The 19617-nt window shown below is 43.3% G+C and overlaps 1 protein-coding gene across 3 annotated transcripts in view; it reads left to right on the top strand.

The window, feature by feature from the left end:
• MAST4 (microtubule associated serine/threonine kinase family member 4) overlaps positions 1-19617 on the top strand; it is a 716609-nt gene that overhangs the window by 413549 nt on the left and 283443 nt on the right. For all 3 annotated transcript variants that reach the window (XM_069749605.1, XM_069749612.1, XM_069749636.1), the window contains one exon: positions 11868-11899. In XM_069749605.1, coding sequence (XP_069605706.1) covers positions 11868-11899 — 32 coding nt within the window. The remainder of the gene's footprint in view (positions 1-11867; positions 11900-19617) is intronic.

Consider the following 19617-nt stretch of genomic DNA (forward strand, 5'->3'; position numbering starts at 1 on the left):
TTTTGTGCTGTTGTGTTCATCCATTTTTTTGTGCTTTTTTTTTTTAATTGTACTTGTCACGGAGTACTTCTCCGGTACCACACAATCAACAGAGCCAGCGAAGAGTGAACAATCCCAAGACCTTTATTTAGGCAAAAATACGAAAGGTTCATATATAATCCACCACACAAAGGATAAAATAGTCCAGAACACGAATGCAGTTCAGTAACAGAATAAAAGTCCAACAGTCCAGCAGACAGAAGATAGCATAGTCCATATACTCTTCTTTCTCTCTGATATGCTGTGAACCCATCATCATTCCACACAGGACAGATCTGTGTGTCACCTCCCTGATATTTACAAGTCCCTCTCCTCATTCACAGGTTAGGGGGGTGGGTCACAGGGGCTCATTGTTTGAACAAGCTAGTTCAATATGTCATTAGCGTATTAGCAAATAACATTATTCACTGACCCTGTGGAGAGGTAACAGTACAGGACTGTGGGGGCTGATATCAGATGGCAAATAACAGCAATTCATCAATTGGCAGATAACTCATCCTACAAGAGAACACCATGATAATCAGTCAATGGTTGATCAAAGGGGGTCCAGTTACTATTTACTTGAATGGGGCAAGCTGCAGTATTCGACACAGTAACTTGTAGGGATCTGCCACTGTACCTATGTACAAAATAATGGGGACTCTTTAAGGTCCCAAAGGTCTTACCCCTATCAGGTCTATCCTAAGGTGAGTCCTAAATATCCACTATAAAGAATTTTTCTTTTTTTTTTTTTTCTTTTTCGCCAGCCTTGTTCAAGTATAATCTGTGAAATTCCTGATATCAACTGGGCAATTCATTATTTTGTCTGTGTAATGAGACCTAAACATTTATATATAAAGCCCTTTACATTAATGATTCTGTATGTTTATAATGGACAGCAGACAGCTGCCGTCTGGACATAATTCTTAACATTATATTTAAAGCCGAAATTCCATATTAAAGAACCCCCTTATCCCCAACATTTAGCACATCAGCCCAACAGCAAAAAAGGTCATTTATTTTTATTTTTTTCTTCTTTTTTTGTATTAAGGTTGTATGGTTTCATGTGAGGGTTCTGATCTTCTCACATAGATTTCAGACTTATGAATGGCATATTTGGCTACTTATACAGTCCTGTGGAAGCGGAAAATATGTCCACGATGACAAAAAAGGGCAACCTAAATACATTAATATGTTTTTTTTTTCCTTTGGGGGAGAAAATTGCCCCATGCATAAGTTATTAAAACTCACCGCCTATATACAGATGTGCCGGTCTATAACTTGTTTCTAATCTGCTGTTTGCATTACTGGATGATGAAGTTGGTATCCTGACTAATACTATAACCTATAACCGTTCAAGAAAAGATGGATGCATCTGTTTTCCTTAACCCTTTCATGACCTTGGGATTTTTCATTTTTCCGTGTTCGTTTTTCACTCCCCTCCTTCCCAGAGCCATAACTTTTTTATTTTTCCGTGAATTTGGCCATGTGAGGGCTTATTTTTTGCGGGACGAGTTGTACTTTTGAACGACATCATTGGTTTTAGCATGTCGTGTACTAGAAAACGGGAAAAAAATTCCAAGTGCGGTGAAATTGCAAAAAAAGTGCAATCCCACACTTGTTTTTTGTTTGGCTTTTTTGCTAGGTTCACTAAATGCTAAAACTGACATGCCATTATGATTCTCCAGGTCAGTACGAGTTCATAGACACCTAACATGACTAGGTTATTTTTTATCTAAGTGGTGAAAAAAAATTCCAAACTTTGCTAAAACAAAAAAAAAAAATTGTGCCATTTTCCGATACTCGTAGCGTCTCCATTTTTCGTGATCTGGGGTCGGATGAGGGCTTATTCTTTGCGTGCCGAAATGACGTTTTTAATAATAGCATTTTGGTGCAGATACGTTCTTTTGATCGCCCGTTATTGCATTTTAATTGAATGTTGCGGCGACCTAAAAAACGTAATTCTGGCGTTTCGAATTTTTTTCTCGCTACGCCGTTTAGCGATCAGGTTAATGCTTTTTTTCATTGATAGATCAGGCGATTCTGAGCACGGCGATACCAAATATGTGTAGATTTGATTTTTTTTTTATTGATTTATTTTGATTGGGGCGAAAGGGGGGTGATTTAAACTTTTATGTTTTTTTTTTATTTTTTTCACATTTTTTTTTAACTTTTTTTTACTTTTGCCATGCTTCAATAGCCTCCATGGGAGGCTAGAAGCAGGCACAGCACGATCGCCTCTGCTACATAGTAGCGATCTGCTGATCGCTGCTATGTAGCAGAAATGCAGGTGTGCTGTGAGCGCCTACCACAGGGTGGCGCTCACAGCCACCGGTCATCAGTAACCATAGAGGTCTCAAGGACCTCTATGGTTACAATGGAGACGCATCGCCGACCCCCGATCATGTGACGGGGGTCGGCGATGACGTCATTTCCGGCCGCCCGGCCGGATGCGGTAGTTAAATGCCGCTGTCTGCGATTGACAGCGGCATTTAACTAGTTAATAGGTGCGGGCAGATCGCGATTCTGCCCGTGCCTATTACGGGCACATGTCAGCTGTTCAAAACAGCTGACATGTCCCGGCTTTGATGCGGGCTCACCGCCGGAGCCCTGCATCAAAGCAGGGGATCTGACCTCGGACATACTGTCCCGTCCGAGGTCAGATAGGGGTTAATTATGCGGGTCATTATAGAGTCATGGCCAGAGGTATTGGCACCCTTGAAATTGGTCCAGAAAATGAAGTACCGTATATACTTGAGTATAAGCCGACCCGAGTATAAGCCGACCCCCCAATTTTGCCACAAAAAACTGGGAAAACTTAATGACTCGAGTATAAGCCTAGGGTGGGAAATGCAGCAGGTACCGGTAAATGTCAAAAGTAAAAATAGATACCAATAAAAGTAAAATTAATTGAGACATCAGTAGGTTTAGTGTTTTCGAATATCTATATTGAATCAGGAGCCCCATATAATGCTCCATAAAGTTCATTATGGCCCCATAAGATGCTCCATATTAAAATATGCCCCATATAATCCTGCATAAAGGTTAATAATGGCTACATAAGATGCTCCATAGACATATTTGCCCAATATAATGCTGCGCAAATGCTGATTATGGCCCCATAAGATGCTCCATAAAGATATTTGCCCCATATAGTGCTGCACAAACGTTATGGCCCCTTATAGTGCTGCACAAACATTATGGCCCCATATAGTGCTGCACAAACGTTATGGCCCCATATAGTGCTGCACAAACGTTATGGCCCCATATAGTGCTGCACAAACGTTATGGCCCCATATAGTGCTGCACAAATGTTATGGCCCCTTATAGTGGTGCACAAACGTTATGGCCCCATTTAATGCTGCACAAACGTTATGGCCCCATATAGTGCTGCACAAACGTTAAGGCCCCATATAGTGCTGCACAAACGTTATGGCCCCATACAGTGCTGCACAAACGTTATGGCCCCATATAGTGCTGCACAAACGTTATGGCCCCATAGATGCTCCATACAGACACTTGCCCCATTTGCTGTGATAAAAAAAAAAATAAAATCACATACTCACCTCTCCGTCGCTCCGGCGCTTTCAATATTCACGTGCTGATCGTTCTGGCGCCGCTCCATCTTCAGCACTGACGTTCAGGCTGAGGGCGCGCACTAACTACGTCACCGCGCCCTCTGACCTGAGCACCACTGCTGAAGATGAAGCGGCGCCGAAACGAGGAGCAGGTGAGTATCGCGCTGCGCTCCCCCTCCCCGTTATACTTACCTGCTCCTGGCGCTGTGCAGTCCCTGCTTCCCCGGCGCCGCAGCTTCATTCTGTAGTGAGTGGTCACCGTTACCGCTCATTACCGTAATGAATATGCGGCTCCACCTCTATGGGAGGTGGAGCCGCATATTCATTACTGTAATGAGCGGTACCATGTGACCGCTCAGTACAGGAGGAAGCTGCCGACACTGGGAAGCAGGGACCTGCAGGGACCGCACCAGGAGCAGGTAAGTATAATTAGACAGCCCCTGCTCCCCCTCCCCTGCCGACCCCTGGGTATGACTCGAGTATAAGCCGAGAGGGGGACTTTCAGCCCAAAAAAGTGGGCTGAAAATTTCGGCTTATACTCAAGTATATGCGGTATTTCTCCCAGAAAATTATTGCAATTACATGTTTTGTTAGGCTACGTTCACATTAGCATTGTGCGGAACAGCGTCGGCGACGCAACACATGCAAAAACGCATGCACACTGCAGCTTTTTGTGATGCATGCGTTCACTTTTGCATGATTTTTGGCGCAGAAAAAACTGCATCATGCAGCGTCCTCTGCGTCCTGACAGTTGCGCCACAGTGACGCATGCGTCACAAAACGCAAGAGCAACGCATGTCCATGTGCCCCCCATGTTAAATATAGGGGTGCATGACGCATGCATCGCCGCGGCTGCCCCCGACGCAACGCTAATGTGAACGTAGCCTTATACACGTTTATTTCCTTTGTGTGTACTGGAACAACACAAAAAAAGATAAAATAAGGCAAATGGACACAGTTTTACACGACACCCCAAAAATGGGTCAGACAAATTGTTGGCACCCTCAACTTAAATATTTTTGTTGCACACCCTTTGGAATAAGTAACTGCAATCAATCACTTCCTGTAACCAACAACAAACTTGTACCTCTCAGTTGGAATTTTGAAGCATTCTTCTTTTGCAGACTGCTCCAGGTCTCTTATATTTGAAGGATGCCTTCTCCCAGCAGCAATTTTAAGATCTCTCCACAGGTGTTCAATGGGATTTAGATCTGGACTTATTGCTGGTCACTTCAGAACTCTCCATCGCTTTGTTTCCATTCATTTGTGGATGCTTCTTGAAGAATGGGGTCATTGTACTGCTGGAAAACCCATAACCTAGGACACAAACCCATCTTTCTGACACTGGGCCCTATATTATGATCTAAATTGCTTTGGTAAACTTCAGATTTCATGATGCCTTGCACACAGTCAAGGCACCCAGTGACAAAACAATACCTCTTTGTCCTCCACCATATCTGACTGTGGGTAGGATGTTCTTTTCTTTACATGCTTCATTACATCTTCAGTAAACAGTGGAATGATGTTCTTTAGCAAAAAATGCTATCTTGGTCTCATCTGTCCATAAAACAATTTCCTAGCATGATGTTGGCTTACTCACGTACATTGCGGCAAACTGCAGTCTAGATTTTTACGTCTGTGTCATCAGTGGGGTCATCCTGGGTCTCCTGCCATAGCGTTTCATTTCATTCAAATGTCTTCAAATTATTTTTATTATTTCAAATGTCAATGCATAGTTCACGCTGACATTGATGCACCCCGTGCCTATAGGACAGCTTGAATTTCTTTGGAACTCTTTGGGGTTGCTTATCCACCATCCGAACTATCCTGCATTGCAACCTTTCATAAATTTTTTTCTTTGCCATCCACGTCCAGAGAGATTAGCTACAGTGTCATGATTTGTAAACTTCTTGATTATGCTGTGCACTGTGGGCAAAGGAACATCAAGATCTCTTTAGATGGACAAATAATAACAAATATAATAATAATAATAATAATCTTGAGATTATTGATATTTTTCTCCTCTTTCTGTTCTCCATGCTTGGTGTGACACACCAATTAACCCGCTATTATTTTTTGGAGCAAAGATGCTGGGAAAACTCAAAAAGGCGCAGAATCTACCTGAAGAATGGTCCACTCACTTAAGAGCTTGACATTTTTTGAAAACCTGAAGTGGCTATCGCGTTTATAACCTTGCGATTTTCCTGTTTTTGCACTTTTCCTTTTTTCCTCGCCTTATTCCAAGAGCCATAACTTGTATTTTTATGTCCCTATAGGAGGGCTTGTTATTTGCGGGACAAGTTGTACTTTTGAATTACATTATTCATTTGATCATGTGATGTGCTGGAAAGTGGGAACAAAAACTTCAAATTCTTTGAAATTGCAAAAAAGGTGCAATTCCACAATTTAAAAAAAAAATTATTTACCATGTTCACTAAATGGTAAAACTGACGAGGCAATATGATTCTCCAGGTCAGTACGAGTACGCAGATACCAAACATGTATAGTTTTTTATATATTTGGCAGTGAAAAAAAATCAGAAATTTGTACAAAATAAACAATTTCGCTTACGGTATGTTGCCATTTTCCAAGATGCATGTTTTCATTGTTCGAGATTGATATAGTGCTGTGTGAGGGCTTATTTTTTGTGCCCTAAGTCTTTGCTGATACCATTTTTGGGGTAAATATGATGTTTTGATATCCTCTTATTGCATTTTATTGCAATGTTGTGGCAGCTAAAAAACATTTTTGATCAGACTTTTACTAACGCAGCAAAACCAATGGGGCTAAAGGACTTTGGACTTTTGTATGGTTTTTTTTTTTTTCATATTTTTATAAACATTTTTTTCCCTCACTTTTTACTGGACTTTTTAGTCCTCTTTGTGGACTTGAAGTTGATCATCTGATTGCCGATTCTGTACTTAGCAGGGCTTCTGCACAGCTATGTACAGCACAAATTACGATCTCTTTTAAACGCCGGCCACAAGCCAGCATTCACAAGTGGATTGTAATGACAAGCCCTGGGGTCATCAGCAGACCCATGGCTGTCATGACAACCCATCGGTTCCCCACATGACACAGGCGCCGATGAGCAGGATGAATGCGCACTTCCAGGCAGCATATGTTAATTTCTGCTATCATTGACAGCGAAATTATACTGGTTAACAGCCGGGGGCCGAGCGCCTCTCCACCCACGGTTGTTAAAGGCACATGATGGCTGAATAAATTGGTCATCATGTTTAGGGAAAGATGTGGGCTCGGTGTGCAAGCCCGCCTCAAAGGCAGGGACCCGACCGTTGACATACATTTACAACAAAGATTGTGAAAGGGTTAAAAGACTCTAAAGCCTGAGCATATGACTAGCAAGTGACTTTTACATAGAAAAGCATATGCTTGTTCTTTTGAGCATTTTCTGAACACTTTTTCAGACGGGTTTCGAGTTGGCCCTGCCTGGAAAAAAACAAACCTCATGTGCGCGTACCCTAGTAGTGCCCATACACATTAACGTTGGTCAAACCCACTGATTTCAAGACAAAATGATGATCAAATGTGTAATGGAGTAGTCTGAACCTTGTTCTTTCCCCATCTGTAGATGTGGGGAAAAATGATGGGGCATATTGGATATTACATGCCTCTCCTTAGTTCTCATTGGAGATGATCTGCCCAGCGTGTACTTGTGTATGCGGGAGTTCTACGTCCTAGTTAAAGGGAATCTGTCAGCAGGATGTCGCTCCTCAAACTATTTATATGTACATGTAGATTTTTCAAAGGGAAGTCCATCAATACCTTTATGTGGCTGCCGCCTGTCCATTCCATAGTTTGAATGGATATGCAACTGTATATGGTAGATCTGAAGCCTCTGTCATTCCAGATCTATTACTCAGCCAGCACCACTTCCTCCTGCCTAATTGACCGCTCCTTTCCCTGTAGTCACTCAGCATGTAGGCTGTGAAGTCCAGGAGGAGAGGGCGGCACTGGGTGGAGAATAGAGCTGGAGTGACCGAGGCTACCATTATGCAAAGAGCTTGAGACATCTTCCTATAGTTCACATATTTTAAAAGAAATTTATCAGCAGAAAGTTACCTATCATGACAATTAAGTTTCTTTGTTAAGCGTATATATAATTTTTATTTTCTTTAACACGAATTTAAAATATCTAAAATATCGCTTAAGGCCCCTTCACATTAAGCGACGCTGCAGCGATACCGACAACGATCCGGATCGCTGCAGCGTCGCTGTTTGGTCGCTGGAGAGCTGTCACACAGACAGCTCTCCAGCGACCAACGATGCCGGTAACCAGGGTAAACATCGGGTAACTAAGCGCAGGGCCGCGCTTAGTAACCCGATGTTTACCCTGGATACCATGCTAAAAGTAAAAAAAAACAAACACTAGATACTTACCTACCGCTGTCTGTCCTCCAGCGCTGCGCTCTGCTTCTCTGCTCTCCTTCTGTACTGTCTGTGAGCCGGAAAGCAGAGCGGTGACGTCACCGCTCTGCTTTCCGGCTCACAGCCAGTACAGGAGGAGTGCAGAGCACAGCGCTGGAGGACAGACAGCGGTAGGTAAGTATCTAGTGTTTGTTTTTTTTTTACTTTTAGCATGGTATCCAGGGTAAACATCGGGTTACTAAGCGCGGCCCTGCGCTTAGTTACCCGATGTTTACCCTGGTTACCAGTGAAGACATCGCTGGATCGGTGTCACACACGCCGATCCAGCGATGTCTCCAGGGAGTCCAGCGACGAAATAAAGTTCTGGACTTTGTTCAGCGACCAACGATCTCCCAGCAGGGGCCTGATCGTTGGTCGCTGTCACACAGAACGATTTCATTAACGATATCGTTGCTACGTCACAAATAGCAACGATATCGTTAACAATATCGTTATGTGTGAAGGTACCTTTACTGTTCTTTAGTAACGTGTAGCATGCCTAGAAAGCTTTCCCATAGACGTTAATGAGCATCTGCAGTCTGTTGCTTCCTATGACTATGATGCTGCAGAAAACACCATAACTGTAAACGCTGCATCTTCTTCTGCATGATCGCCTCCACAATAATCATGTACAGAAAATAGAATTCAAAAGCAATGATCAGAAAATATAACCAGCCAAAAGGAATGCTTCACGATCTGATTTTAATTTATTTAAAAATATAGGAAATATGTTCATTTTTAAGACTTATGGCGAACATGTCTGTGACCGTTCCATCATTTTTAATGGCGCTTTCAGAAATCTGAATATTGGTAGCAAAATGGCCACAACTGGATAAATAGAGCTGAATTTATTCATCAAATGTATTAATTATTGGGACTTTACCCTATGAATTAAAGAGTTTAAGTGGCAAAATAAATGTAGACTAATTAATTGGTGTAAATTTTAGTGGCCACGTTTTGTTGTTGTTTTGTTCCTGCTAGGGAATAGAGTATGCATTTTTTTTGTTTTTTATTCATTAATTTGCCATACAATTCCAGAAAAAGTAGCCTTTTTATTTGGTGCAACTTTTTATGGTCTCTTTCAAGGAGGAGTGGCATAAATGGTAATAATGACAGTAGATTAAGGAAACGCCCCCAAGGAATCTGTGAGCACCGCCCCATTGGTAAAAACATGAAAGTTAGCCCTACATCAGGGGTCCCCAACTCCAGGCCTCGAGGGCCGCCAACAGTGCAGGTTTTCAGGATTTCTTTAGTATTGCATCGGTGGTAATGTGATCATCTCCACAGGTGATGATTCCATCCCCTGGGCAATACTAAGGAAATCCTGAAAACCTGCACTGTTGGCGGCCCTCGAGGCCTGGAGTTGGGGACCACTGCCCTACATAAAAAGACCCAAATCACTGGGACCATATGGTGGAGTTAAAATAAAAGTGGAGCACAGGAACTTGGTCTCTTTAGTGCTTTAAAGGAGTTGTCCGGTCAAAACCGATAGGTCAGCCACCACTCTGTGTGACTGCAGACTTATGAATCCCCCCAGCGCATGCACTGTGTGTACGCTGCTGGGATTCACCAGTTTCAGACCCGGGACCGGAGGGTATGTATGAGTTATACATACCCATGGGCAGTGGGCATGGCTTCGCTCCATACAGTTGTATTGAACTGAGGCGGCGCCCCATGTAGTGACGTGGCCGGCCAGTGGGCGTGTCCTACTAGAGGGCACAGCCTCAGGCCATACAAGTGTATGGAGCTAGGCCACGCCCACTGGTTGCGGTATATATATAACTGACAAATACCCTCCGACCCCAGGTCAGAAACCGGCGGGTCCCCCCAGTGCGTGTTCTGGGGGATTCATACGTCTGTAGTCACACAGCGTGGTGATGACGGATCATTTTGTCCTTGGTTGTATGTCTGATTATGTTCTTTTTATAAACTGTAGGTGATGATACATTTTGGTAAATGATGTGAACTTGTGTTTATATTCAGTTTATATTTTTCTGTTCCATCTTTTCAATGTGTTACGAAGTGTTCTGGTTATTTGCTCTATACCAGGTCATTTTCGAACCACACACATTTTCGGGACCTTGGTCTAACACCACCCTTTCTTGATAGAGGCCACTGCAGTGTGATTGTCAGTGTCACGGTGGGCTACCTAGTTCAGAGGTTTGGTCCGGTGACCCTGGACTTCTGATGTGGCTGCTGCACCAGGGTCAAGTCTTTTTGCTCAACTCTACGTGACAAAGAAAACTGCAGCTCCGCGGCCAACGACACGTTTCTGAATGATGGTATAGTGACGGTGTGTTAGGCTACACAATGCTGCATCTGTTAGAACAACGTATTTACTGACTTCTGTAAAAGTCTTCGTATGCAGAGAAGTAACTTTAGAATATTTAGCATATTTAGTTTTGGACAGAGTAAAAGCCTCATACTTGATAGGCCTCTTGTACTCCGCCACATTTTACATCCATGTACCCGCCCCTAGTTGTAAAGAACTGTATGGCGCCATGCAGTAACCTGTGAGCCTCTTCTGTATATCCCAATGCTGATCTCAAATGGCAGATGTCGCATTAAATTTGGGGTCTCCATGTCGGCAATATTGTGCCATACTGAGATACGCTATCAGGACACATGAATATAAAGATATTGTCCTATGAAAACATATTATCGCCCATCCACATGATAGATGATATCTTACTGATTGGTGGGGGTCGAACCGCTGGGGTCCACACTGATCAGCAGACCCGGGAATTTTCATTCCTGTTACAAAATGGAGTACCAGGTCGATTGCCCGATCACCGCGCCAATCATTCTCTATGGAGCTACTGGAAAAACCCAAGCGCCGCACTAGACAGTGTCATTAGTCATGAATGGAGCCGTAGTCGAGCATATGCACTGCCGCGCCATTATGACAGGGATAAAAGTGATCTGCCGAAAATTGCGGCTCCCCTAAGTTATCACCGTTAAGCCCCTTTATCTACTACAGAGCTGTAGGGACACTTTCCTTACAGGCTCTGTGCTCTTTAGAAATCCAATTCCTACATAATTATGATAACTTACAAATGAACTTTTACACATTGGTCTGCATAAAAAAATACTTTCTTGTTTTTTTTGTTTTTTTGTTTTTTTTTTGTTATTTCAAAATTCATGTTTTTTTTGCGGGCATAAATACACCATTTTTCGTCCGCTTCTTCACCCATATAAACAAAAATGTCCTGCCAACAGAATTGCAAACTTTATGGGGGGTGATTGATCATAGGAATTATTGTTCTTCCTTATACAAGTTGCTCATTCATGATGATTGCCAAATGTAAAACGAGAGGTGATCACTTCCCATATTTCCGATCCGCGCTCATTGCAGCAGTTTATCTGCCCAAATAAAAAGACCCTAATTGTAAATTCCCACATGGTGGATCTATTGCAGAATTATCTGCAGTCGTAGATTAGTTTGCTTCATTTCAATGGGGATACACTTGGTTTTCTGCAGATAAACTGGAAATTTGCAAAAAAAATAAAAAATCTGTAATAAATGTGCTTGGTGTGAATTTATCCTAATTGTATCAATATTGATTTAGTGCACACAAAAATTGAAACTTAACAGCAACAATGTGCGTGTTATGGATTTTGTTGTGGAAGCCGACCTAGGTGCGACAAGCCATCTGCTCTGTTATCTCACGATGTACTGTATATTGCTTTTCTAATAAGATGCCATCAGATTAAAATTTCGATTTGCTCTCCCAACATGTTGTAAATCACTGTGTACTTTAAGGATATGTATCTTTCATTCGCTTTATGCAGATGTTGGAGTCTTCCCCATTTTAACAGAATATGTACTTTGTTCTCTTTCAGAAAGAACTGAGCCTTCCAAGACGGGGAAGCTTGTGAGTAAATGAGCTGCATTTGCTGTAATGTTTCCAGCGCAGACTGACATTGAATTCATATTGATGTTTTATTCATGGAGCCGATATTGGCTGCCGGGTTACAAAACACACACTGTATGCAAAGTTCAATATTGCAGCTCCTGTTGATTAGTATTTGCCTTACATGTTTTATGGGGGCCAGAATTGGCGCATGGCGGAGATATGATGAGCAGTGCTCGTGTTTGCATTGTAATTTGTGCTTTTATTGATTGACTTCTGTCCTCTGAGTCTCCTTCACAATTAGCCGAAAAGATGCAAGAAATTCTGGTTCTGATTTATGGCTGTATGTCACAATATAAAGCTGCAAGATATAGAATCCGATCATTGTATCTCGTAGAAGTGTAAAATAAGTCTACAGCTCCATAGCATCGTCCGGTCTATGATCAATGGAGACGTTGTGTTGTCCGTGTAAGGCTAGGACATTTTTATTTATTTTATTGTTTTGAAAATTCGCGGTCGAAAACAATTTTCTAGTTGGCAGATTTTTTGAAAGGATGCCCTAATCCATAAACAGCGTGCGACGTTTTAGGGTATGTGCGGTGTTTTATTCAGGTGGATACCTCCTGGAATAACCAACATACGCAAAGTAGTTTCAAAATTACTTGCTGGACATATGTTTTATAACTTCTTTATGTCTTTTAGAACTTGTTTTAGCCTTCTCTAAAGACCCGGATTCCAGCGATGTATCACTTTCTGAGCTGCTTGGTGTGTTTTTATGAAATCCGTGTTTTATCAGTAGGTGATTATCACAGAAGGACAAGTATTGTCCTCCATATTCCTGAAGCCCACCACTGATGTGCATTATACGCAGAAAGCTGCCAAAGGGCAGTCGGTGTGGGAGGCGTTATACAGAATTCGGCATTCATAGAACTGCTAGATGTGCAGCAGCTAAAACAGTCATTTTATCAAAATGACAGAAAGCAGCGCAGTAAGTGACACATTACTGGAATCAAGGTTTCTGCTCATGTATTAAGCTGTTCTCAGATAGGATAGCAAAAGCCTTGTGATAGATCCCCTTTGAGATGGGGAGGGGGGCAGCTGGAGAAAGATAGGGGCAGAGCATCACACAGACTTCTGTTGATTTGATGTAAATTATTTCTCACCTCAATCCTGGATTTACAGCTACACTGCTCAGTTTTGCTGTTCTTTTGCTGTGACTAAGTCTAGGAGTGTGATACAGAGAGATAGGGGAGCAGGGTCTTCTATTTTCTTTTTGTGCTATGTATGAGGAGACATCATAGCTGACGGTCTCTACTCATTAGCGTTGGGACATTTGAAACTGAGAGACTGCAAAGGAGAAATGTCCAGGATTGAAGTGTTGGGCTATGTCCACACGCTGCGGACTTTGCTGCGGATCTGCAGCAGTTTTCCATGAGTTTACAGTACCATGTAAACCTATGGAAAACCAAATCCAAAGTGCACATGCTGCGGAGAAAAACGCCCGGAAACGCAGTGGTTAATAGTCCGCAGCATGTCAATTCTTTGTGCGGATTCCGCAGCGGTTTACACCTGCTCCTCAATAGGAATCCGCAGGTGTAAAACCGCAGGTGGAATCCGCAGAAAAACCGTGGTAATTCCACAGTAAATCCGAAGTGCGGTTTTCCTGCGGATTTACCAAAATCAGTGTGGAAAAATCCGCACAACGTGTGCACATACCCTTACAATGAACTAAATTGGTGTTACTCCTCCTGTACACATCCATGACTACTTATTCTACTACTTATTATGAAAAGTCATTCAAAAGTTTACTACGTACATGGACTTATCATGCGCTTGTCTAAATGAGCCCTGAAATTGAGGATTGCACTTTTTCTATAACAAACCTGCGATATTGTAAACCATTCTTATTTTATTATTGTTACGCTGATAAAGCTGGCAACATACATAATAAGCAGTTTACAAATACTGTGTCCAGGTTGCATTCTACTGGTGGTAGATAAATAGGTTTGTGGTGATTTTCTTATCCGTACTTTTATATATTGAGAAATACGACGACTGTCATTCTCCAGTCACATTGTGGAGATGATTTTATGACTGGCGTCTGCTGGTGTGAGTAGGATATGGCCTGCTGTGCTGTCATAGTAAGAGATACGAGCGGCGTCTGGAATGCTACCGGTGACAAATAGTAGCCTCAATAATATTTGTTCATGACTGTGATAAGCCAAAAGATTGATACCATAATTTTTCTTTTCATAGCTGACAAAAGATGATTTATTCCCGTACTAAAGCCATTGTTTCATTTCTAAATAGTTATGACATAAAGATTTCATAAAGTGCTAGTTTTACAGCAATATATTGGAATAAATACTATTATAGGATTATGAATTCATCCTTGTATCCTGAGCTTAAAGCGACTATTAAGCATCATTTACTGCAAATGATTTGCCTCTGTGTTTATCTCTTATCGGATGGTTTTCTTTTAGCACTGCTGGATCAGCTGTTTTCTAATCCTTCTATCCTCTTGTAATAGAAGTCCCCTCCCATGCACTGACTTTCTTCCTCCCATGCACTGACTTTCTTCCTCCCATGCACTGACTTTCTCCCTCCCATGCACTGACTTTCTCCCTCCCATGCACTGACTTTCTTCCTCCCATGCACTGACTTTCTCCCTCCCATGCACTGACTTTCTCCCTCCCATGCACTGACTTTCTTCCTCCCATGCACTGACTTTCTCCCTCCCATGCACTGACTTTCTTCCTCCCATGCACTGACTTTCTTCCTCCCATGCACTGACTTTCTTCCTCCCATGCACTGACTTTCTTCCTCCCATGCACTGACTTTCTCCCTCCCATGCACTGACTTTCTTCCTCCCATGCACTGACTTTCTTCCTCCCATGCACTGACTTTCTTCCTCCCATGCACTGACTTTCTTCCTCCCATGCACTGACTTTCTTCCTCCCATGCACTGACTTTCTTCCTCCCATGCACTGACTTTCTTCCTCCCATGCACTGACTTTCTTCCTCCCATGCACTGACTTTCTTCCTCCCATGCACTGACTTTCTTCCTCCCATGCACTGACTTTCTTCCTCCCATGCACTGACTTTCTTCCTCCCATGCACTGACTTTCTTCCTCCCATGCACTGACTTTCTTCCTCCCATGCATTGACTTTCTTCCTCCCATGCACTGACTTTCTCCCTCCCATGCACTGACTTTCTTCCTCCCATGCACTGACTTTCTTCCTCCCATGCACTGACTTTCTTCCTCCCATGCACTGACTTTCTTCCTCCCATGCACTGACTTTCTTCCTCCCATGCACTGACTTTCTTCCTCCCATGCACTGACTTTCTTCCTCCCATGCACTGACTTTCTTCCTCCCATGCACTGACTTTCTTCCTCCCATGCACTGACTTTCTTCCTCCCATGCACTGACTTTCTTCCTCCCATGCACTGACTTTCTTCCTCCCATGCACTGACTTTCTTCCTCCCATGCATTGACTTTCTTCCTCCCATGCATTGACTTTCTTCCTCCCATGCATTGACTTTCTTCCTCCCATGCACTGACTTTCTTCCTCCCATGCACTGACTTTCTTCCTCCCATGCACTGACTTTCTCCCTCCCATGCACTGACTTTCTTCCTCCCATGCACTGACTTTCTTCCTCCCATGCACTGACTTTCTTCCTCCCATGCACTGACTTTCTTCCTTCCATGCACTGACTTTCTTCCTCCCATGCACTGACTTTCTTCCTCCCATGCACTGACTTTCTTCCTCCCATGCACTGACTTTCTTCCTCCCATGCACTGACTTTCTTCCTCCCATGCACTGACTTTCTTCCTCCCATGCACTGACTTTCTTCCTCCCATGCACTGACTTTCTTCCTCCCATGCACTGACTTTCTTCCTCCCATGCACTGACTTTCTTCCTCCCATTCATTGACTTTCTTCCTCCCATGCATTGACTTTCTTCCTCCCATGCACTGACTTTCTTCCTCCCATGCACTGACTTTCTTCCTCCCATAACAGTGTTTATGCACCGTAACCAGTCTGAAGAAGCAGAACTGCCCTAGGGAGGGAGATAGCAGCAGATTAAACCAATGATGAGACGGGGTGTGCTTCTGACTACCGCAGACAGCATTTTACAAGTTTCCAGACTCCAACTATGACCACTCACCCTCAGAGTTAAATTTTATAATATGACTATTTTGTAATTCCATATGATCAAATCTTTTTTCTAAGTTTAGTTTAAAGGAAATCTGTCAGCGGATTTTTGCTATGTAATCTGAAGACCGCAAGAGATAGAGGCTGAGACACAGAATTCAGTGATGTGTCACTTGTCAAAGTGCGTGCTGTTGTTTATGAACTGTGAAGGATTTATCACTAAGAGATTAACATGTAGCTGGCAACGCCCCCTCCTGTGATAAGCAGCTCACTGTCTATAGACTTTGTACACAGTCTGGTGAAGGCGGGGATAGCGTTCACAGCTCTGCTTAGTTCTAAATCTAAAAGCTCTGATTGTGTCAGAACAGCTGGACCCAGTAATTTAAGTGATACATCGTTGGATTCAGCTTCTCTTTTCCTATATCATGCTGCTCTCAGATGAGGTAACTAGTGAAGCTAGATCCCCAGTTGCCCCAAGGTGAAAGATCTGCATTGTATGTATTTTTTCTTCTTGATAACTCCTCATCCAGAAGTCCAGTTTTTTTTTTCCCTTCACTAGTGAGCAGAATCAGATTTTCATCAATTCTAGATCTATGTATCCATTTTTACCATTAGTGTTAGATCAGTTTTTACTGTATGCTACAAATACTGACGGATTCTCAGCAACCATGGTCCGTGTCGGTGCTTTCTGGTCAAGGACAGGAGGTGCGTGAATTTCCTTACCCTCCAGAATCCCAGGCTATGCTCATGACTAGCTGGACTGACGAGACTTGACCTGTGTGCCGCACAGCTGATGCCATGCCAGGGCCGTGAATCAGACGTTACACTGGGAAGCTCCTACCTACCGCCAGAGAGCACTGACCTGGACTACGGACCAGGAGTGAGCGAAGCGATACGCTCATATCTAAATGGGGGATTTTCATCCTAATAAGAGACTCATCTCCGTTTTTTTTTTTTTTTTGGATATGTGAAAAGCCGCATAGATTATGTAGAGGATCCAAGTACGAGCCAGCACTCATTAATAAAAAATGAAATGCTATATTAGATCATATTAAAAACATAAGAGGCTGAGAAAAACAGCATGTAAAAAAGAAGTAATGTCATCAAAAGAACGCCGACTTTTCCCACCCTTTAAATTGTTCGAAGAGTGCTAATGCTGTGCACCAGACAGGTGAGCGGATTGTCCTTCTCTTTCACCATAGACTACATAGAGTATGTGTTCTCTCAGTGAAAACATATAGAATACGTACGCAGGGCCGGTTTTAGGCAAAGTGGGGCCCTAGGCAAAAGTTTAAAATGAGGCCCCAAATACTAACATATTGCACATCACACAGAAACATTTTGGTTGTAGCTACATGCGCTGATTTCAGGCCACTAAACGACTGTGATCAACAATATTGAAGTCACTAGTAGATCAATATGTCCCTATACAGTATCATCTTACCAGCATATCTGCAGTTTTCACTGGGCGATGTGCTGATGAGAACAATGATTTTTGTTCCGGCAAAACCAATCCAATTGCATGATGAATATGCAGCATTTTGCACTCCCTCTAGTCCTCCATATAGTATAATACACTCCCCATAGTCCTCCATAGAGTATTATACACTACTAATAGTCCTCCATAGAGTATTATACACTCCCCATAGTCCTCCATAAAGTATAATACACTTCCCATAGTCCTCCATAAATTATAATACACTCCCCATAGTCCACCATAGAATATAATGCAGCCTCCCCATAGAATATAATGTAGTCCTACAGTATTATGGCCACCATGTTCTCACTCGCTCACCGATACTTTCCATATTCATGGTCTTGGAGAGCAGTGAATATTAATTCCCTTTAATAGCGGGCACATGTGATTGCCCAGCAGCAGGAAGCCTCCAGCTGCTGCTTCTGTGCCCACTATTAAAGTGAAATGAATATTCACTGCTCTCCACTCCTATAGTCCCACCCATTTCTCAGCGCCGGATTCAGTGCATAGCCGTGGGAGGGACTATGGGCGTGGGGAGCAGTGAATATGAATTTCTCTTATTCAGCGGGCACAGGCTTTCGCAACAGCAACCGACTTTTGCCTCCCATCACCCACTGCTCCACTGCTGCTGCTTCACTGGCATCGGGCAGGCTATGGGGCCTGACTCACGGGCCCCATAGCAGCTGCATGGTGTGCCGCTATTAGCGATGCACCACTGGCTGGGGGCAGGGGCGTACACTAATAGCTTGGGGCCCCTTTTCAAGAAATGTGTCTGGGCCCCCCTCACTGCCCGGTATGCTGCTTGTGATGATTGCAATCTGGCAATGGGGCCCTCGTGCCTCGGGCTCCGAGAAACAAGTCATACTGCCCTCATTTTTACTGCCCTGCAAGCAGGGGTGTACATAGCAATCACAGGGCCCCCACAGCTCTAAAAAATATATATTTTATATACGATATGTCCGGTATCTGCTCTACATATACCGTACATACATACACACATATACCGTACATATATATACTGTACATACACAGATGCACATACAAATACAGTATATGCAAACGTATACATATACCATCATGCATACACATACCGTATATACACATGCATATACCGTACAGTCACACACATACCGTACGTACATACATATCATACATACACACAGATATACATACAGTACATATACCATACATACACATACACACACACACACACAATATACACATACCGTACACACAAACATACACACATATTGTATGTACATGCACATAAACACGTATACCATATATACATGCAAATTTATTGCACATACACAGATACACACATATACTGTACATACATACATACACACATACTGTACAGGCATACACATACAGCCATACAAATATATCATACATATACCATCCATACATACACAGATACACACAGATAGAAGCATACACATAGATGCACACATATTGTACACACACAGATACACACATACTGTACATACACAGATGCACACATACATACTGTATATGCACACATGCTAATCTGTGATATCAGGTGATCAGATGAGCCCTGGATGAGGTCACATAGTTCAACTGGAGAGGGCTGCAGAAACAACTGTGGGGGATGGGGCACAGAGCAGACTGATATCAGCCCCCTGGTTCTGCAGTGCTGTCCCGTGCAGTGAGCTCCCCCATGTTTTCACATTGAGGAGATGCCGCAGCCTGCTCCGAATAGAACAGTGGAGGGAGCAGAAGACACAATGTAACTCCTGCTCGTCCTCCACTGTTGTCCCTGTGTGCTGTGCGGCCGGGGCCCCGACCACAGGTGAGTACTCACCATTGGGACGCGCCATGCAGGAGGACAGACGGCAGCCAGTGAGCGCTCTCCTCAGTCTGGTGGGGAAAGCGTTCATTGGCTAGCGTCTCTCCCTGCATGACACGCCCCCTCTTTGAACTCCTGCACTTCACGCCCCGCTCTCTCTCCGGCACTGGGTGTTCCATGATTACAGGAGGGAGTGAAAGGGGCCTGATCCTGCATGATACTGGGCCTGCCTGCAGGGTCCCCCCCTCCACCTCTGGGCCCTGGAGCAGTGCGATCAGCAGTATGTCCAACCCT

Source organism: Ranitomeya imitator, chromosome 1 (genome assembly GCF_032444005.1).
Source record: "Ranitomeya imitator isolate aRanImi1 chromosome 1, aRanImi1.pri, whole genome shotgun sequence".
Classification (NCBI taxonomy): Eukaryota; Metazoa; Chordata; class Amphibia; order Anura; family Dendrobatidae; genus Ranitomeya; species Ranitomeya imitator.